General features: G+C 39.3%; 3 protein-coding genes across 5 annotated transcripts; 1 reads left to right on the plus strand and 2 right to left on the minus strand.

The window, feature by feature from the left end:
• Positions 1 to 1,022: 1,022 nt before the first annotated feature.
• Positions 1,023 to 10,874, minus strand: LOC120958135 (protein pangolin, isoforms A/H/I/S-like). Of its 3 annotated transcripts, none has more exons than XM_040380719.2 (3): positions 9,248 to 10,874; positions 5,934 to 8,098; positions 1,023 to 5,007 (listed from the first exon to the last, which is right to left on the minus strand). In XM_040380719.2, exons 2-3 carry the CDS (start codon positions 7,400 to 7,402, stop codon positions 4,911 to 4,913), a joined length of 1,566 nt encoding a protein of 521 aa, XP_040236653.1. In that variant the 5' UTR covers positions 7,403 to 8,098; positions 9,248 to 10,874; the 3' UTR covers positions 1,023 to 4,910. The 3 variants fall into 3 exon arrangements, with proteins under 3 accessions (XP_040236653.1, XP_040236652.1, XP_049465795.1); XM_040380718.2 differs by having other exon boundaries at positions 5,934 to 8,134; XM_049609838.1 differs by having other exon boundaries at positions 5,934 to 8,547.
• Positions 10,875 to 10,978: 104 nt separating this feature from the next.
• On the minus strand, positions 10,979 to 14,302 carry LOC120958138 (ceramide glucosyltransferase). The gene is made up of 2 exons (XM_040380721.2): positions 13,985 to 14,302; positions 10,979 to 13,555 (listed from the first exon to the last, which is right to left on the minus strand). The coding sequence occupies exon 2, from the start codon at positions 12,734 to 12,736 to the stop codon at positions 11,540 to 11,542; it is 1,197 nt and encodes a 398-aa protein (XP_040236655.1). The 5' UTR covers positions 12,737 to 13,555; positions 13,985 to 14,302; the 3' UTR covers positions 10,979 to 11,539.
• Positions 14,303 to 17,273: 2,971 nt separating this feature from the next.
• LOC120958137 (G2/mitotic-specific cyclin-A) lies at positions 17,274 to 20,475 on the plus strand. The gene is made up of 7 exons (XM_040380720.2): positions 17,274 to 17,703; positions 17,815 to 18,106; positions 18,190 to 18,425; positions 18,513 to 18,935; positions 19,006 to 19,210; positions 19,287 to 19,534; positions 19,626 to 20,475. Exons 2-7 carry the CDS (start codon positions 17,882 to 17,884, stop codon positions 19,795 to 19,797), a joined length of 1,509 nt encoding a protein of 502 aa, XP_040236654.1. The 5' UTR covers positions 17,274 to 17,703; positions 17,815 to 17,881; the 3' UTR covers positions 19,798 to 20,475.
• Positions 20,476 to 21,233: the final 758 nt, after the last annotated feature.

The raw sequence follows: 21,233 nt of genomic DNA on the forward strand, positions 1-21,233 counted from the left end.
TTTACACGTCTGCTCATAGACACTTTGCATGCTTACTTGTTTAGTGAGATGTTTAAGACAACACCAAACCTGTGCCAAACAATCTAAAATGTAACTGTTTCAAAAACTCCAAACTACCAGAGAGATATATTAAGTAAAACTTAACCACATTTGAAAGGATATTGTATATCCACCATGCAGTATAACAAGCGGTATTTAGTGTTCAAGTATTATAATATTTTCAAAGTAGCTGTTACTCGGCTACAAAGAATGTAAACCTGTGGGATGTTGTTATGGCTTATCCAGCTGCACGTGTCGTTGTCGCTTTGTTGTAGTACTGTATTTAGTAACAGAATTAACGAAAATCATCATATTTTCACATTCCAATGCATACAACGCTTTACTATATTGCTTCAGTTTAGTTCTAAAGAAATCGGATACCAGGCCATGTTTCTGCAATACAGTGTAACGCATAGGGGAAAAGGTGGTGGTCGGCATACATCACAACAAAACATTCATCTTTTTGTTTTTGTTTTGCTTTGGTTATTTATACATCGAAGGGAGTACCATACATCGATATTTGTTTATTTAACTTCCGCTTCCTTTCAGTCCCGCCCATACCTATCATCACGCAGAGAAATAGAGATGCTTCATGGCCTAGGTCTGGTCAACACATCCTAATCCTACAATACCGGTTCACTCGCTTATAGTAATTTGTTCAGCATTGTGCCTTTTGATGTTTAACACACGATTACATGTACTGTGAATACAAAATAATGACTCACAATGAATATGTGCAGGTTGATAGTTGAAATCTGGTCAATTTTTGTGGATAAAGTTTCTGAAAACACGTGTCTCGCATTGTACATACGTACAAGCGCGATTAAAATCATTTTTAGTGATCTAAAATGCTGAACTCCCTGCTACCTAAACTTAGAAAATTTAAAACAGGCGTTACAGTTATAAATTTATATTTTTTAATTCCTCCGCAATTCCGTCCCCTCTCCTACCCTACGGTATAGATGCATACATTTCTGGTGTAGTTTTTTTTTTTTTTTCATTTTGAAGGAACTTTTAATGTATTTTCATTGAATACTTCTTCTTCTTCTTCTTCTTTGGCACAACAACCGCTGTCGGTCAAGGCCTGCCTGTACCCACCTAGTGAAGTGAGCTTGGCTTTCAGTGACTTATTGTTACGTATGGGGACACGGTCTATTCGGGGCTTGAATCCATGACGGGCATGTTGTTACGTCATACGAGTTGACGACTGTACCACCAGACTGGCCCCATTGAATACTAACAATACCATAATTTCTGTTTAACTTCATTTACAACCGGAAGAACAGATTACACATTCATCCCTCACTTTTATTTTCTTTTTGCACACGAGGCCGCACATGTGATCATCTTTGCTGCCGTCAGTTCGAAAAACGTCAACTACAATAGAGAGGGTTTAAATTTTACCGCACGCTAGGCATTCCGCAGTATTTCTCCATCATCATGCGAAAGGATGATAAAAAATCCAAGTTACCTATCAGTTCCCGTGTGTTTTCGAACCAAGAACGAAGCAGGGCAACAGGAGTGCATGAATGTGCCTAGACTATTGTTTACAATTATATTTACATCCTTTTTTCACAACCTTCACTGTGTCTCCTACCACACACAGTTTACTCTCGCTTGCTCTGTTTGTTTCAAATGATACAATGTGGCCTTACGCAGAAGTGCAAGGAGCACTGTGGTTGTTGTTATTGTTGTTGTTAGAAGTTTCCGCTTTTGTTTGCTTTTCTATTGTAAATATGCTTTGGCCCTTTTCATAGCTCGCCCCTGTATGTATCTGTAAGATATACATTGCACTCACCGATTCCCTTCATTCCTTGGAATCATTTAAAGATTAAACCCATCCCCTGCATTGACCCGACGTCGCATGAACGTCGACACGGTATGTGAAACCCTACAAGTAGGGTGAAGCTGAGCTCTATGCTCGGATAGGAAACCAGCAGCAGCAACCCTCTCGTTGCGAAACAACACACGGATGAATAACTCATTCGCAAGTAAATTCATCACGAAAATAATACTCTCATCACACACTTGTGTTATTGCACATTCTGTAATATTGTTCATTGCACGACACGAAATGGCTTGTCATTCATTTTGAAATATTTTTTTACCAGCCAGTAAGTGTGATAAAATCAAGCTCATTCCTCTCATACTAGAAGATAGTGAAATATGGTGTAATTATGTCGAGCGTTGTAATATGTTGTATTTTCGTGTTAATGTAATGATTTAAAAAATCCCATATATTGATCCATGCATTTTATATTATAACGCCCCGAAACGTCTTTTAATACCTGCTTAATTATTTAAATAAATTTAAAACTCTTGTTAATTGAAAAATATTCCCATAGTTGGATTCCGAACCACACAACATTATGGCTTTTTGGTCACTTTACGGCAATGTGTACGTCGCTGAAAAGTACATACGTTTCCCCTCAAACGATTCTAATTTAGAAGATTAAAATATTCATTCATTGTCCCATTACACTACTTACATTGCTTTCCTTATCTTACTTTAAATAAATGGTATGTTTCCATCTCTATTTATTATCAATACCTACGGTATAGCTTCTTGCGCGTATTACTCTCCATTAAAACCGATTCTGATGATGACGATGCAAAGGGCAAGTCGCGAAGGCGGCAAAAGACGCGATTTAATTTCCCCTAGTTGCTGTGTAGCCAGAGCATCGGTTGAATTCATCTGTCCCTCACAATCCACGGGACGCAATTTTACGTCCGTTTCAAGCCCAGACCGACCATGCGGCAACCCGATTATTAGCAAATGCTCTAATGATGACACTACCAATGGCTGCAAACGGTAGCATTAGAACCGAATGAAACCATTTCATATCCGAATCGGAGGCATGGCACATACACACACATATTTTTACTTTTACCCCTGGTTTAATGCTGGTTCTGAGGGATTATGTGTCTGATTCAAAATAGAAAACCAAAAAAACATCCAACCGAACTGGAACACGGAAAACCAGAGGGAATGGCAACCAAATTAGGAGAGGCAAAATGGCAAAATGGCGCACGACCATCATGTAGCACCCACGTAAGAGCGAAGGCGAAGAACGACCTGAACTATTCTCTAACGGTAATCATTGAAAGGTTGTATCCAAAAGGAATGATGTAAAGAGGACTCCGGCTTGGTTCCACGGAAGTTTTTAATTAGCCTTGTTCCGGTCTCATCTATTGTTGGGTTACAATCCAGTGGAAGTGAGTTCGAACAGACGGTTCGACACCCTCGTTATCTGTAAAAATGTATCTACCGCAACTTTGACGAAATATTCGCTCTCCAACAAATTAACGTAGTTCCGGTTGAAGTGTTTGCTTACCAAATTGACAGGTGATAACGATTAACGTTATCTCAAGCAAAAAGTGCGAATTGAATTTTACTGTGCATTTTTTAACTGCAGTGTCGGCAGATAATGGAAATGCTCATGGGGGGAAATATTTTTACAAAATAGACAAAACACGTCTATATTACACTTGGATGCAAATGAGATTGGATTGAAACCTGCTATCAATACGTAAAAATGATACTTTTGATGTTAAGAAAACAATTAGAATACTCTGAATTCAAAGCAATGTAATAAAATTAAACCATTACAAAAATGATAAATTGTTTCAAAACCTCCTTCTATTACTTCCGATTGCAATCTAGGCTTTAAAATGCCATAAACAATTCGAAATTTGACATTGACATGTTCTATTACTCGCATTTTGGCTTTTTACTATCAGCTACATTGTTACACATTTTTATTTGTCTCTTACGTGCTAAAAATACCTATTATGTATATCTATATATAGTATGTATATAATTATATTCAAGCAGGATCCCTTCTAGCCTGATTGGGAATCATCTTTGTGTGCATGTAAAAAGATTCTAGCCTGCAACCATTACCCATTAGAAGATATTGACTTATGGATTGACTATAGCTTATTTGCGCTGGTTGCCAACAAACACTTTTGCATGATGATTAAATCAAATGACCGAAAATTTATTCTGGGTGAGAAACATCTTATGAAATATTTCATAAAAGAAACACTCTCTAAAAGGCTTGTGCATCAAACATTAGAGACACAATTAGAGAAGTGTATATAGCCTTTCCATTGCGCCATCGATGGCTTCCCTGTACTGGTATATTAATTCGACTACGTCGGTGGTATAACCGAAAAACATTATCATCTTGAATCTAAACTGCATTTACATATTGTTCAATTTCTAAAATGCACATTCTTTTACATTTGATACAGTTCCAGTTTTAATGCGGCACCGTATTAAGTACCATTCGTAAACTATTTTTGTAATAATTTCTTAAAACAGAAATTAATAGTACACACTGTACATGATCCACAACTTTTGTTAAAAGTGCATTCTGAGTTGTTAATTGCACATAAATTACTTGCAACATGTGCATTTTCTAGAACATCGCTTCATTACTGCTTAAATTATCTTTGGCCAATGGTCTTTTCTACCTAGCATAATCGTACGACGAAGTAAAAGAAATCCGGTGAGTTAAACGTAAGAGTCGATCGATATACACACAGATGACGTACGTAAATATGGTTTAGGTAAGTGAAACATTCGTCGATCTCCACGTAAATTCGTACAAAGACATCGTACTATCGTTGGGTTAGGCTGCCTTGCTTTGCTCTACTTCACACGATCATTTATCTTATGCTTATATTTCCTACACATATACAAAGTGTCGTTTGAAGTCTTATTGAGTAAAGCTTCGCAGTCATGCGTTGCTCTTGCCGGTGCTACTTCTATTAGGGATAGGCAGCCGGTACTCCCGGTTCTCTAAAGAGGCATCATCGTGACGGCCTGTGGGCATGGAAGGTGGGGGTGTGTTAGAGGTGTTTTATTACACCACTGTGCCATAGCTTCCCATGTACTCGTCCGACATACGCGATCCATCGTAGTTGTCAGATTCCTCGTTACGTATACAGATTTTCTTACGCCTGCAATAAAGTGGATCGTTTGACGGTATTTTGATTTCATTTTCAGTTTTAGTTATTTCACATATGGCTATGCTAATATAATGGTAGATAATAGGAAGGGATGTATTATGGAAAACGGCAAGCGTGCCTGATAAAAAACACTATAATTAATCTAAGTGTATCTTCAGTGTATTTAAGTATTTTTATAATTCATTAATTTCCTAGGCACATTTTGATATCAAATTATCCAACGCTGAGTCATCCAACAATAGAGGATGATGTTACATAATAACATTTACTCACACAATATCTTCAATATTATACGACTAATGTATTGGCGATTACAGCAAAACAATAATAATAATGATCTCGGCATCTTTAATTTATACTACCGTTTTGAAAAACTAAAACAAATAAAAAACTATATGTTTGCATAATCGATTGCAGACGCAATTCCAACAAAATATTATGAACAGTGCCACTAGAAGCTACAAGAATGATATTGAAAAGCAAGGTATGGTGTAAAAGCCAAAAAACTGCAATTTATTATTGTTTTTAACGCTGAATTTCATCATGTGTTATCTTTGGAAACCATCTCAAATGCTATTTTTTCATATTGTGCACCATACCATACACGTTACGTTGTTTATGTTATGTCTTGGACGAAATAAACGGTACACCATTTGGTCGTACATGCCAGAAAACATGAAATAAGGTAGAAACCATATGTCTAGCCTTCAAGACGCTTTACTAAAAATAAACGAAGTTTTTGAAATTGGTTGGAATGATGGGTATTTCCTACATCGATCTCACTCTCTATTTGTCTATCTCTATTCTCTAAATATGTTTCAATTATGTTTAGTTCGAATCAAAACTTGAATATATATATATAGAATATAAAATGTCTTATACCAGGAAGGAAAACAGAAACTACCGTTTAGACTTACCTGCTGGGTGGTTCGCTGCCCAGTTGGTCCTTCTTTTTCGCTTTCCGTTTCTTTTTCGAGCCGTATCCATAGTTGTCCCGAGCCGTCCATCCTGGATACATTTCCATGTGTAGTTGACGTTCCTGTCGCGCCTTGTCGTAGTACACGCTCTGTTCATCTCGTGACAAGGAATGCCATTTTCGACCAAGGATCTGGTTTATGGCAGCAGATTCCTTTAACGTACATTCAGCCACAACTTTCGCACGCATTTCTTTCATGTACAACATGAATGCATTCAGAGGTTTCTTGATATGTGGCCGGTTTGGTTGTTGCTGGTTCTGCGGCTGCACTTGTTGCTGATGACCTCGCTCGGATGCACACTTTTTCTTGGAACCTCCACTGGATGTTCCGCTCCCGCTACTTCCACCACTGCTAGCTCCGTTGCCGATTGCGCTACCGACACTACCTCCACCACCGCCACCACTGCCGGTACTCCCAACACTCTGGGCACGACCGAAGCGATTCGTTAACTCCTGCGGCAGATCAACAACTGCGGACTTGCTTCCCGGACTATGCACGTGCTGCCGAACACTGTAGTTGTGTCCAATCCCTAAATCTTGCCCTATACCGTTTCCACCCGCTCCAACCAGACCCGTTTCCTGTTTCACCTGTTGCAGACTCTGATTAAGCACGTTATGCGAGTGCACCGAGTTAAGCAGCGACTGCGAGGATTGATAGCGCGAGTATAGATCGCTAGCCAACGTTGTGTAGATCTGTAGCGAAGATGGATATGAGTTGCGGAAACTAGGTGCAGTAGAGTACATGGAAGGCGAATGCCATGATGGCGGTACTGGCAACATGTTGGAGGATAGAATCGATGGATACGGATACTGGCTGGTGGAGAACGAGTACAATGACTGCCTTGCAGAAAGACCGATAGCTTTTGAATCTAGTTGATACGGCAGGATACCGCAATGAGCGGGGGGTGGGTTAGAAAGTGGATCATCGTTACAAAAAAATTGCGTTAAACCCAATGCACCCTTGCCCATTGAACCGGCCGCCTGCAGTGCGCTGGCTGTTCCGCTCGAATACTGATACGGGGGAAGGTAACCCATTCCGCTGAAGCCCGGCGAATGGTCCGGTGAATTTAGTTTTCCGGCGCTGCTAGTACCGGCACTCCCACCACCCGTACCGCTACCAGTTGGGGTGGGCTCGGAACGGCTAACAGGTGCATATGAAGAAGGGCTGAGGTCCTGCCGAGCCGACGAATTCTTCACCAAGTTCTCAGCACTTTCGGTAAGATCGATCAGATTAAATTTTTCCTCGAGTAAATTTTCCGACGAAGCCTTTTCATCCTCTCGATCACCTTCGTCCTTGAATACTTTCACCTCGTCTGTGCTACCGAGGTCATCCCCAGCATTTGCTGCTGCAGCTGCCGCCGCCACCGTCGTAGTCGTGCCGGAATGCGAGCTTTCGTTTGTGTTGGGCATTCTGTGCACATCAAACCGAGCGTTTTCTTTGCGTCGCTTACGGTTCGGTATGGTTCTCGAAATGGCCGTTGTTTTACACCACCTCCACCGCGGAAACCGTCCTGGTGGCCACTGTACATAAATATTGCACAATGCCTCACTCTGCACTGATCAACGTGCTCCACACCGTTAAATCAAAGAATACTAGTCAACACTGTTGTAATCCATCGGTTATGCTTTCACTGGCGTACATCTCCAAGTTTTTAGAGTAACGCAATTGCGACCAAGAAAAATATTCGTCGCAATTTAGCTGATAATCATTAGCACGCTATTGGCAAACCAATTATTCTATCCACTTTTACACTTTTATTGAAAGGAAATGTAGAACATATGATATAATGTGAACTACAGTTTCCCCTAGCACTACTAATGCACACGAATGGAACTAACGTGGCACACTTCTATGTGTTTTACGGGCACTTATTACAAAATGAGAAAACTTTCTTGCCTTGCCACACAGATGCAATACAAATATATACTTTTCACTTCATAACTTCCTGGTCGATTTTTCATCATTTAACTTTCTTGCTAATTGTAAGGTAGACCTTTTTATTCACTTTCCACTGCACTCCACAGCTCAAACGTTGCAGCTTACTTTAGCTTTGCAATTTGTTTAGCGACCTTCACTTTTTTAGCAGCCTGCTCACACATCTATGACTAGATAGGGAACTATTATTATTGCACTTTTTCAGCCTATAGTGGAATGCGAAAAATAAGTCACACTTTTCTATTAATTTCATACGTTTCTTAAACCTCTTACCGAAACCTGGTGCTCATTGTAATCTTCTGTTAGTATTTTGCTCTACTTCATAATCTTCACTGTACCGCCGATGCAATCACTTTTTCCACCATATTCTAACAACAAAAGCTTATCGCTCGAATGGTTGCATTCTCGCATGTTTCTTTTCTCTTGTGGCAAAAACAAACACCTTCACACACATGTATATACACAGACACATACTACGTTCACATACGCACGCTCGAAATTGAGTAATGCATTGCCAGCAGCTTCGATTAATGGTGCATTTCCAACATCCTGCTGATGGAGACGCCTTGCATGGCGTTCTTTGTTCAATTTTCTAGCAACCGTTGCGATAATTTGACTCCTATACACATTTGTTAGAAAATTTGATATAAGATAAACGATATTAAAATTGATTTGATCAAACATCTGCTGTTTGACTCATTTTGGACTCATAAAAATATGTACTGGGTCTGTAAAACATTTCCAATAGATTAATATGTTCATGTATGATGTTATGTGTCACTCAAAAAATGCTATACACAGTGGATTACAATCTCAATCGACGAGCTGCTTACTCTATTCTTGTTACATCAAAGTCATGCACAGATGGTGTAGATAGCATGTTGACTCGTGGTGCCCGCGCACATAAGCATAAATTTATGAATGTTCCAACACACGTACGCAACATGCGAGTGAGCAAAGCAGTTCTATAAATAAACGCCAACCCGTCTTCACGCAGGTCTCTCCTCCTTTGCAACTCGGAATCCTCGCACAGACACTTCCATACTCAGCAAACCCGCTTTGATGCTGTAGAAGTAGCAAAAATTGCAATAAACGCAACAACTCCAGACTGGCTACGAATATGATTTCACTTGCTGCGCAGCTTACTCTAATCTCAGTGATAACAAAATGGTTCAAACAGATATTCCTTTGGTAGCTGGTATCGCTTGGTATTATATTATGGACTTGCTTTTGTACACATAGTAACATCACAATACTTTCTTTCTTTTGTCTACGAACCACGAACTAACAGACAGAGATTATTCCATGTTATGCCTTACCAACAAAGTGAACCATTACAACTATTTCACTTCCTCTAGACATTCACCAACTATACACTTTTCCTCAATACGCACGTATTTGAAACAATTTGCAATTAGTGCTACTCTTCTAATATGGACATATTAGACGTTGTTGTTGCAGCTATTGATGTTGGCCTATAGTCCTGTGATCCTTCCAACACTCGTGTGCTCTGCTCTCACCAATTCCGAGTGTTGTTGCTTCAGCAGAGAAAAAACTTGTCTTCGTTAATCCGGGGTTTTTCATTCTAGGAAATTTACGAATAATTGAACACCACGGATTATCCAACAACTGTCCGTTAAAATTCGTTTAGCATGATAAGTTCAATACTAGAAGCATGCCGTATAAATGTTCCTTGTGTTAGTTAAAAAAGATGGTCATTTCCGCAAATTACAGTTAAAAAAATAAACAACAATTTGCCTATCTCGTTTGCCGCACAACAAAATGCAATATACTCGTCTGTTAAAAAATACTCGCTAATGTATTATGGTACGTATGTCTCCCTTTAAACATAAGAATGTTATTTGCAAACTTTTAATTACATTTTTACGCAATAATAGCCTCTACATAAATTTGATATACAGACTGTGGAACGTGGAAGAAGATTTTTTTTTGGAAACGTATTTTAATATTTAAATGACTAAAATTGTCACATTACTTTTAAAAATGTAGTCTCATGCTTTAACAAAAATAGGTTCATTTTTGTTCTTATTCTTTATTTCAATGGTACGACCTAATAGCATCGTGTAATGAGGTTTTTTTTCGCACTTTCGGTTTAATTTCCTTTCATTCTGACACATGTTTATTCTTAGTTCAACGTCTGCAGGTAATCTCATACGGGTTGAACCTACCATCAAGCTCAACCAACTATTCTATAAAAACGCCTATCAAGTAACTTTAATGCCTCAAGCTCCAAGTTATCTTAGGGTAGACAGTGTCAACTCGCACAACTTAACAGCATGCTCGTGATGGCCTCAAACCTTATATGGACCATCGCCCCCGTAGCAAGGACTGTGACTATCCGGCTGCGTGGTACTAATAAGTCTTGAAAGCCTTTATAGGTCGGCATGACCGCGTAGATCGTTACGCCAAATAGAAACAAAAGCTAGGTTAATAGAACATGCTTCCTTGTAGCAATCTAATAATATAGTTTTAAGTTCGTTAAACTCGAATCAGCAGAACTGTCGCCAGTGTAATTAACAAAAAAAAATAAGAACAAGTATTCTAATACTTTTCACATGATTTGGTATGTGGCTTGCTATTAAGATATTATTTTCCTTACTATTTACGTCCACAGTTTGTAATTCATAAGATAGGTTACCGAAGAATCTTGCTACACATGTTCAACCTCTTATTGATAAGAAACAGTCGTTTGGTTGGTTACAAAACTTTGGTAAAGAAATGTGATTTCATCGGTTAATATTTAAATCGTATCACACTTGCTTTTTGTAAGCCTTCACTTGAACGCGCATCGTTATCAGTACGAACATTTCGTTAATCCCAGGTTTCTTATCTACAATAGCCAACAGACAAAAAACTCATATGATTAGAACCGATAGTTTGGTGAATAATACAAATCCGCAAATTTAAAGCATTTATCAAACAACATTAACGGGGATGATGGTTAGCATTGTACATATGTTAGAGAGATACATTCATGTCAGAAAATTTTCTTTCTCTAGCATTTTATACATCGTATAGCAAGACATTCATTACTTTGTTACGTTCAGCTAATTGTTTTATTTGTTCCAAAGTGGGTTCTAACTTAGTTTTCATAAGATTTATAAATAGTATATACATCAAACAGTGGTAAAGTAAACACAAAAACATAAACTCGTTTAACCAAAACTTATCCACGGTGATCCTTTGATCGAGATGTTTCATCAACATCGCAAATTAACATTTATACCGTATGCAAAAATGACAAATGTACTGAATATATTATATTAAACGACGATGGTTTTTACGATACTTCTAGTGAAATAACGAGTGATTTATAAACCGAATATTTGTTTTCGTTTGCATACATTTACTAGTGACATTAAGACGAGGAAAACAATCGTGTACGAAAAAACAAACTGAACAAAAATCTGACACCGTTCATGTATAAACCTATTCCATACAATGCTCTCTCGGGTGGGGTATTTATATTATTCGTACAAATGTGCGCTTGCTTAAAAAAAATGGCTCACTCATGAAGTTTTTCCTTATGAACGCAATTTGTTCTAATAGTAGAGACATACGCATAGAAAATAAAACAACGTAAGCCCAAATTATGACTTAATTTGAGATGTAAGTTCGTACGCAACGCCCCCCCAAGCAAGCTTATACACACGAGTTCGCCATCTGATAGCTGGATTCCATAAAGCATTAAAGAATAGGTAGGGTCCGCTGATCTCGCGAAAAGCCCATCCGACGAAAAAGGTAAACTTATTAAATGGTAACGCCCCATTCTGGATAATCGACAGCAATACCCAGTCAGACAGAAACCACACTAGTGTATGAATGAGGAAAAACACCAATGGATTCCATCGGAAGAGTACTTTCGCGGCGCCGCAAGCAAACATACCGACGATGATGCACTCTGACATAGGCTCGAGGAGGATGGTCGTTGGCACCATGGCCACTCTCAGCTTTGCCCATCGTGTAAGGCGCGCCTGAAAGCTGCTAATATCACAAATGCCAGAGTTCTGCCATGCAGGCTGGCTGCTGATCGTCAACTTCCAATTATGATCGTGGAATGCCTTGGCCAGAAAGAAATCTTCGGCCAGATAGCAACCAAACGCCTGGACACCTCCCAGTTGATCTAGCACGTCTTTGCGCATTAAACAGGACATTCCCGTATGACAGTTAATACCGAGGAGATCTGCACACAAGTAGATCCGGGACTGCACTGTGCCGAAGTATATTTTCTCAAACGCTGCTGCAAACCCCTCTCGGTCGCATACGAACGGCATCTGATGCACTAATCCAACCTTTTCCGTCATATGGTTCACCATGTCGGTCAATGTGTCACTCTTCATCCGGATACCTGCATCGGAAATCATTATTAGCTCATATTGAGCCTGCATATAGCCCGGATAGAGATTATTTATCTTTGGGTTTACTCCCACGTTCGAGCCGCCGACAAGAAGCTTAGCTTCGATGCTGGGATATTTATCACATAATCGTTTGACAACTTCAACCGCTGGGTCATCCGGGGATTCGATGCAAAAAAGCAGCTCGTAGACCGGATAGTCCATGAGGAAAAAGGTTTCCAAATTGTTCTGTAAATTTGGATCGACTCCCATTAGCGGCTTCAGAATCGACACCGAGGGATACGGAGTTTCTCGCGGCTGTTGGGATGCTTTTTTATGTAGTTTTATCTTCCCATACGTGATGGCAGTCAGATGAATGATCCATTTTCCGCACCAAAATATCAGTATACCGATAGCCAAGCAGTGTATGATGGTTATCATCGTTGGCGACATTGTTTCATGATTGGACTGTTATACGTTCTTCTTTGCACTAATGTGTCCTTATTACACAAACACACACGCACGGCTCCGCTTAGATGCACAAGCAGTAGCACAGATACTGTATAATTGTTTCAAAAAAATGTGTCTAACTGTTCGCTGTTCTAGATTGTATCAAGTTCTCGCATAACAGGTCGGTTGCATTCACAGTTTTTCGGGACACTTCGTTCGGGACTTATCACGTAACAGAAGGTAACCACCTTTAATCTTTACTTATTCTCAGCTTTGGAACAGATAACAGTTTGTTGCTAGTATGATTAACTCGCTCCGCTCGCTTGATTACTGAACTAGCGGTTGCTGGTTGAACACTGGACAAACCGTGGGCCTTTCAAACGACACAGGCTTTCTGATAACAGATGATGACTCATGCCTTGAAAGTGATAATGCCAGTACAGGCAATGAAAGAGTTGCTCCAAAATAATGCATCCCGCGACGAGACTCACACTGTTGTTGTAGTTTGTTCGACTGAGATCAATCGGGGCTGCTAACAATGTTTCTGCGCGATCCAAAATGTACAACAAATCGCCACTAGTGTGTTGTCTATGTCCGTTCGTCAATTTTTTGTTATCATTACGCAAGATTCAGTAGTCAGATGTTGTAGGTCAAACTTGAAGTTAATTAAGAACTGATGACACAAAGAGATGATATGCGGCGCTACACCATATACGGGTTAATCGATTGCTCTCCGTTCCCGGAACAGGTCGACGATTGAATGTCAATTCATCTGGCCCCACTCAAACGCTGGTATACTTTTCTTGGAAGTACGACGAAGATCTGTTAAATAAAGAAAAGAAAAGATTTATCATTAAATGCATGTACGCGTGATTTGATTATGCAGCAACTGTAGAAGTCCAGCCTTAATCTGTCACTTAAATGCGATAGGATTGAGTCACATAAATAAACACCTAGAATGTTGAGTTCCCAGTGATTTACTTTTACCCCCACATGATCACAAGTCTCATTTTAAACTATATACATAATACCATTGCGGATGCGACATTGAAATGAATATCTAGCAGCTTTAGATGTTTGAAAACATACATCCACTGTATTAGCTATCACATACTCACGCAAAATCACAGAAAGCAATACATTTATTAAGAGTATTTTTTGCAGCTAATATTGTTTCTTTCTAAATTGACAAAACCACGCACTTCAATTGTCAGCTTAAGTAATACAATTTAGGCACAAATAACAACTTACCTGAAGAAGTGCTGCTGAACGTGTTAATTATTGTTTTGCAGCAAACATTATTTTTTGTACCCAAGGATCCCAAGAGATACCCAGAGGAAAGAGTGATTTGCAACAGAGCTGGATGTTAGCACACACACCGAGCTGAGAAGAATAGGCAAACACAAAACTGCACATTGGCAAGATTGCAGAAGCAACTTTGTATGTTTGGAAAATGTTTTTTTTACAAGATTTTCATAGCGATTTCGAAGTTTTTGGAAGGAATTGCTCGAAACTATAAAAACGCAGCCCTCTTATTGCTGTCATGAGAAAAGCTTTGACAAATCACACGCACAGAGTCAAATCAAGGATATGGTTTGGAAAGATCAAATGACAGTTCACAAAATAAATGTTCGATGCAAGGTGTATTAAGGAGATTAGGTGCGTCCTTTGGGGGAGGGTCATCATATTAGGGAGACCTTGGATTATTTTAAAACCGTTAAGGTCTTATTACACGGAGGAAAATACTGTCATTCGATTTTGGAATCTATCAAAGTGAGTTGATACATCAGGTGGGATTATGTAGTGCAATTTGATGTCTAAAAAACGAAAAGAGGAAGAAAATCTGGTTTGACAGTTAGATCCATAACAAACTGGATGCTTTGATGATTTTTCTTTGTACTCACTCCAAAGTCTATCCAAAACATTCACAATTTTACTCGATATTTGAGATCAATCAGTGGTCTGTGTAAACTCCAACGGAATCCACCAGCACTGAAGCAAGTGAGATTTGAATAATGGTCGTTGGTGTTGATACCCACGTATCTGACCACACGACCATTCATATAGATTTTTGCTCAGAAAGTTAGAAGGCTACATAGGTCATGATAAGATGAAACTTGTCGAAACACATTGCAAGAAAAGGATAGCAATATAATGATGAGTTGTAATAACGCCATCTATTGATCAAACCAATGAAGCTCTGGAGCTTTCATTTTTTTCTATGAATATTCAATTTTCCAGTCGTTTAAGCTTAATATGTAGCGCTTGGGCGGATAAACGGCGCTCCACTGTATTTTATTTTGATTTAGTTTATTTTACCACGTAAGTTGGCAACCAGCATATCCGGGTATTCCATACATTTTGTATGGAGAATGACGTTTATCTTCTTCTTCTTTTCGTATTGTGCTTATTATCAAGTAAAATTCAAGCAATTTAAAATTTCAAATCTACCGTTGAATGAAATGATGAAATAGAAGAGTGTACAGTGGAGCGTTGATTATCCGGGCTCTTCGGGACTCGACCTCGCACGGATCCCAAGCGCCACAGATTAAGCTTAAACGACTGGAAAATTGAATATCCATAGAAAAAAATGAAAGCTCCAGAGCTTCATTGGTTTGATCAATAGATGGCGTTATTACAACTCATCATTATATTGCTATCCTTTTCTTGCAATGTGTTTCGACAAGTTTCATCTTATCATGACCTATATAGCCTTCTAATTTTCTGAGCAAAAATCTATGTGAATGGTCGTGTGGTCAGATACGTGGGTATCAACACCAACGACCATTACTCAAATCTCATTCGCCTCAGAGCTGGTGGTTTCCGTTGGAGTTTAGTATTTAAACAATCGTATCGCCGTTCTAGTTCTAGCAATGCATAACTTCAATGCGAAACCATACAACAGTACAGAAGAAATGAGAAAGTTCTCCTCCAAGCGATGAAGCTCTCAACTGGTTGGGGTATCCCACTATCAGATAGCGCCACCAGCTTTTCTGCTATTTTTAGAATGCATGAGTCGTTTGCCGCCTGCTAAACGAAGTCATTCTATATTCCGTTTAGTTAGAGAGCTTGAGTCGTTCAGAAGCCGTTTAGTGGTCTTTTAGTGGATTTGTGGCACTTGGGGTTTATCTACTGAAAAAGGCGAATTAGAGCAGCGATCTTTAGCGGGCCAAAATGAGCTGCTTAAGCAATTCTGGCTATTTGGGTTACGGCATTAAAAGAAAGAACGCATTGTTTACATATGAAACTGTAGGGATTGAGATAGGACAGCGAAATAATAATAAAAAAATAAATAAAAAAGGAAACAGGCGATAAACTAATATATCAGTTGAATGAGAAGGATTAATACTGATAGGAACGGTTAATAGTAATATTCAAAACAAAAATTGAATTACCCTTGCAAGAAAATATTTAATCAAGCAATTTGCTTGCAAGGGTGAAAGAGCGTCAAGCGCAAGACAGGCCGGGCGAAACTGGAAAGTAAAGGAAGTTGGGGAAGACGGACGACAGTCTTGTGGTTGATCAATTGAAGTAAGGTTGTGGGGAGGTTGAAAGCGAGGAAATAAAGAAAAAAGTTTGATAAAAGTGAAAAAATAGATAAAAGTGAAGAAAAATGTCCATCGATCACGACAGAAACCAAGATGTTTTAATATGACAAGGTGAATTTGTTCAGAGTAAAATGACATTTCTCGTCATGACATCCCAACTGACATTTTCGAGCACGAATAATCGGGAATTCGAGCAAATTCCCTTAAACTGGAGCCTTAAACTTCCTTTAAACTGCACCAGTTTAAGGGAATATAGAAAAAGGCCTTTAAAATCAACTGTGATGCGGCTTTTTCGTTGTTTTCTTTTAGATTCGCTCGAAAATGATGTTTCCTATCGTTATAGTTGGTCATGGAGCCATTTTAAACATATATAATATCGATTTTTTATAAAATAACATCACACAAAATTTGCTTTTGTTTTTCATAAAAAATCAAAGCTACGAATGTAAAATGGGCTCGACGGCATCGTGCATCGATAGAAGAAAGTCAAATTTACGAACTCACCAAATCTTAGCGCTTTCAATACACTTGATCACACACAAATTTACAATTTCAGGCGTATCGAGTACTAATCGAGCAGATATGGAAAAACACTTTCGAGCAAATGTCACTTGGGATAACTGTTCCGTGGGCTCCGGTATAAAAATCAGGGAGGGCTGGTGCGGGGTAATGAAATTTGTATGCAGAGAGTGACAGATGTCCCCCAAAATGTCGCCCAGCAAAAGCGATAAAAATCAACCTTCTAAATACATTATCCTTGGTCAAAACGTGTGGAATACTCGGGTATGCCGGTTTGCCAACTTACGTTTGTAAATTTGGTTGCCAACTCTACGGATAAAGCAGATCTGAATATGTAAAACACCTAACATGTTTTATCCACCTTGTCTCCACCACCTGATCTCTTTAATCTACCTTGGTTCAACTCGACCATATGAACCACTGTGACGTCACAACGCCGCACAGTATATTGCAAACCATTGACTGAGGTGAGACCGAAAAACCGTTGCCGACAGCTGTTTGATTCGTTTGCCTCCATTTTCTTCCCTGTTTAAAAAAGGAAGCGCTTTCTCGTCAAGCACTTCGACGTAGTTCTAGTTTTGTTCGTGTCCTATGTCCCGTATTAGTGATTGAGTGTTTGTTTCGATATGATGTTAAAATTACATTATATTTGAGGGAAATTTGTTTCATAGTTGTATGAAATTACCCCATATCTAAAAATAATGCGCTAAGAAGCATTCTCAAGCCAAGCGCTAAGTTCGGCACGCACGCACTAATCTGCTTACAGCGTTATTTGCTTGAATGTCTCAGCATTTATAGGTTTTGTCCTCTATATATATACATATATTGCAAGATAGACGCAATTGAATAAACTGGTGACAATCTGCAGAAATATCTAAACTAATAACAACCTGAAGCATTCAAGTGCGTATATAGTTGGCGAAGCCCACACACACATACATACAACGAAGCTTCCTTCGTCTTACGCGAAGCAACCTTAGACTCGCAAAACTAATCAACTATTTTCCTGCTTAGAAAAGTAAAGAAGCAACGAATAGTAAGTTGGTTAACTGTGCGAAAGGTATTCAGAATAGTGTTAAAAATGGCGGCGTTCCGAATTCATGAAGATTTGGAAAAGGAGAACCGCGTGCTGGCGCCTGTGGGAGGAAAGAAAAACGCAATCCTGGCATCTAACAATGGCGCTGGGGGGCTACCAGCTGGAAAAAATGTTATTTTACATTCCATTGGCATTCAGCACCAGCAACAACGGACTATGTTCAGCGTTCTCAGCAATGTCCAAAGCAATGTGGCGAATATGGAAAAGACTGTAAGTTCAAACTCAAATTAGCTGCCTTTGCAAGACATGTGTAGCTAAAGAAACAAAACAAATTATTTAACCATTAATGACAGGTAAAGGAGGGCAAAGTAAAAAATCTACGTCCAGGCGGTGCTGTTCTGTTGCCTAAGTCTGGAAAAGTGAGTGACGAGAATGCTGTGGAAGCTAAGCAGAATATACAGGTTAAGGCTGTTAAGAAATCATCCGTTCCAAATGAACCATTCAAAGGGTTCGAGATATACGACGAGTCGAAAGAAAATGTAAAGGAAATGTGTGTCCCTAAGAAAGATGACGCGATCCTAGAGAAGCGGTAAGTAGTTGGATGAAAGTTACGAGGCAAGATAGAAAAGCAAAGAAGTTGGTAATAATGGTAATTATACATTCTTGGTATCCGTAGCGCTCCTTTGCAAGAGCTAAAACATGCAGAACTGCTCGAAACTCCCATGTCAGTGGGAGAAAACTTTTCTCCAATGTCAATAGACAAGTCGACTAGCATAATTGTCGAAGAAGGACCCATCCCTAGGAACGATCGCGAGCGTTTCTTCGAGGTAGAGGAGTACCAGGAAGACATACTACTTTATCTTAAAGAAGCCGAAAAGCGCAATCGTCCGAAGCCGGGATATATGCTTAAACAGACTGACATAACCCATTCTATGCGCACAATTCTGGTCGATTGGTTGGTGGAGGTTTCCGAAGAATACAAACTGCAGGGAGAAACACTTGCCCTTGCCGTATCTTACATCGATCGATTCCTTAGCTTCATGTCGGTAGTTCGTGCCAAGCTTCAGTTGGTAGGCACAGCCGCCATGTTTATCGCAGCGTAAGCATAGCATAGCATAAGTATTAAACGCATTATTTTATAAAAATCTCACTTCCATCACCAATCGCAGCAAGTACGAGGAAATCTATCCACCGGACGTGAGCGAGTTTGTTTACATAACAGATGATACGTACACCAAGACCCAAGTGTTGCGAATGGAGCAGCTCATACTGAAGGTTCTTTCATTTGATTTGACGGTACCAACTTCGTTGGTATTTACTAATACCTACTGTGTGATGAACGACGTACCCGATAAAGTTAAATATTTAACAATGGTAATATTTAAGCTTCCTTATGTATTTCACTTGTTTTCGAGACCATTGTGAATTCATTTCGATTTTCATTTTGCAGTATCTTTGCGAGTTGTCATTGCTGGAAGCAGATCCATTCCTAACGTATATGCCATCCAAAATTGCAGCCGGTGCTTTGGCATTAGCAAGACGCACTCTCGATTTACCGATGTGGTCGAAGATGTTAGAGAATAATACTGGTTACAAATTGGTCGACATGAGAGACATAATTTTAGATCTAAACAAAACTCATGTTGATGCAGTAACAATGCAACAACAAGCAATACAGGAAAAATACAAATCCAAAACGTAAGCCATTTAGTCTAGGTTTAATAAAAAAAGATGAGCTTCAATGGACAACATTAAAATGTAATTTAAATGTTTTTTTTTTCATTTTTAGATACCATGAAGTCGCATCCTTACCTGCTACTGAGATAACAAAAGAATCTTTTGATAAGATATGCGCTACATTATGCAATTCTTCTGCTGCAACACTGCTACTTTCTAACACCGACAGTGAGTTGTTGAAAGAAATGGGGCGAGAAAATCCATCAAACTTACTTTTCGTTTAGACGCCGTTAAATTATGAGGCTCTTTTGTCCCGTTAGAGATTATGTTTGCTTTTTGCTTATTTATACTTGATCTTCATGTTTAGACAAATATTCTTGATGTATTTGTGTCATGCATTCTTTCCTTACTTATGTATCGTTTACTTTTTGTATAATACTGCAAAAACCTGTATTATTTTGTATGATTTTATAACGTTGCCGGAACTATGGACGAGTTTATTTATAAACTTTTGCTTATTTAATGGCTTTGTCTTTCTTGAAACGTTTCCCACAAAAACTGTCTTTTCCTGTCATTTTCTGTCAAAACTACATGTTCGTCTAATGCAGACTATTGTATGCCAGTGTTTTTGGCCATGTCCAGTTCAGAATAACAGCACATACAAATAAAAATGACCATTAATGCGACTTTTGAACATAAACCATGAATATGGAACGTTTGTCGATCTCTCAGTAACACCTTTGAAATCGACGCATCAGTATAAGAACGGTGGGTAATAAATAGGAAATAATGACAAATTACGACGATGGCGATTCATACTGAAATTATATTAAATAAAAAAGAATGCTTAGAAACTAAAAAGCGATACATAGTTGTAACGAAATCTTATGGATTAAGACATTACAATTTTTTGTTAAACATTTTACAGCGAAATAAAAGATAATAGACACAAGTAAGAACAATTGCATTTTCTTCTTAATTAAAAATATAAACTACATTTGAACAGCTTCTAATTATTGTCTATCGTAGGGAATTATATGCAAAATTACTTTTCATCCATTTTAGGTTGGTGCATTCGTTCTTATCTTTCATGTTTTTCGGGAACTTAATGAGACGTATCGCCGTCTCTTGTTAGCCTGCTCACGAGCCTGGAGCACGCCATCATAACATAGCCCGGTGGCTGATTGCAACCTACCATCTATGTTGGACACCCGATCTCCGACAGGTATTGCTTCACTCGGGGGGGGGGGGGGGGGGGTGTTCTGGCAATCAACTGTTGGGAGATTTTACAGGCTACTTAAATTGCTGACAGTGCGGGGGGAGGGGGTGCAAATGATTCGCCAGTCTCGGGGTCCCACGTTCATTATCGCGGAGGCCCTAGGAACTAGTACTCTGTCCACTTGTATACATACTGCATACTATAGACTACCGATCTACGGGACCCCTGAATCGGCAGGGCCGATATCGGCAGATCGGCAGGTAGGCGACCGCCTGGTTCGTCTACCGTTACATCCGCCGCTGTGTGTAGGATGAGGTTTTTACCAACCGCCATAATTCTTAGAACACCGCTCTTTTACTTGCCCACTGCTGCTATTCATGCGAGTGGAGTACAGTTGTTCGCAATGTTTTTTGTTTCCTTAGCCAAAGACCAATGGCGGGCCCCAGGGCCACAGGCATACGGGAAAGTTCAATGACAGGCTCTGGGGTCTGCCACCGGGCT

Source organism: Anopheles coluzzii, chromosome 3 (genome assembly GCF_943734685.1).
Source record: "Anopheles coluzzii chromosome 3, AcolN3, whole genome shotgun sequence".
NCBI lineage: Eukaryota > Metazoa > Arthropoda > Insecta > Diptera > Culicidae > Anopheles > Anopheles coluzzii.

Coding starts and splice junctions, on each gene's coding strand:
- LOC120958135 (XM_040380719.2), bottom strand. CDS start 7,402: ATGCCCAACACAAACGAAAGCTCGCATTCCGGCACGACTACGACGGTG. Junction 5,008..5,933: donor GGCAGCGAACCACCCAGCAG/GTAAGTCTAAAC, acceptor ACTTTATTGCAG/GCGTAAGAAAATCTGTATAC.
- LOC120958138 (XM_040380721.2), bottom strand. CDS start 12,736: ATGTCGCCAACGATGATAACCATCATACACTGCTTGGCTATCGGTATA.
- LOC120958137 (XM_040380720.2), top strand. CDS start 17,882: ATGGCGGCGTTCCGAATTCATGAAGATTTGGAAAAGGAGAACCGCGTG. Junction 18,107..18,189: donor TGGCGAATATGGAAAAGACT/GTAAGTTCAAAC, acceptor CATTAATGACAG/GTAAAGGAGGGCAAAGTAAA. Junction 18,426..18,512: donor GACGCGATCCTAGAGAAGCG/GTAAGTAGTTGG, acceptor TGGTATCCGTAG/CGCTCCTTTGCAAGAGCTAA.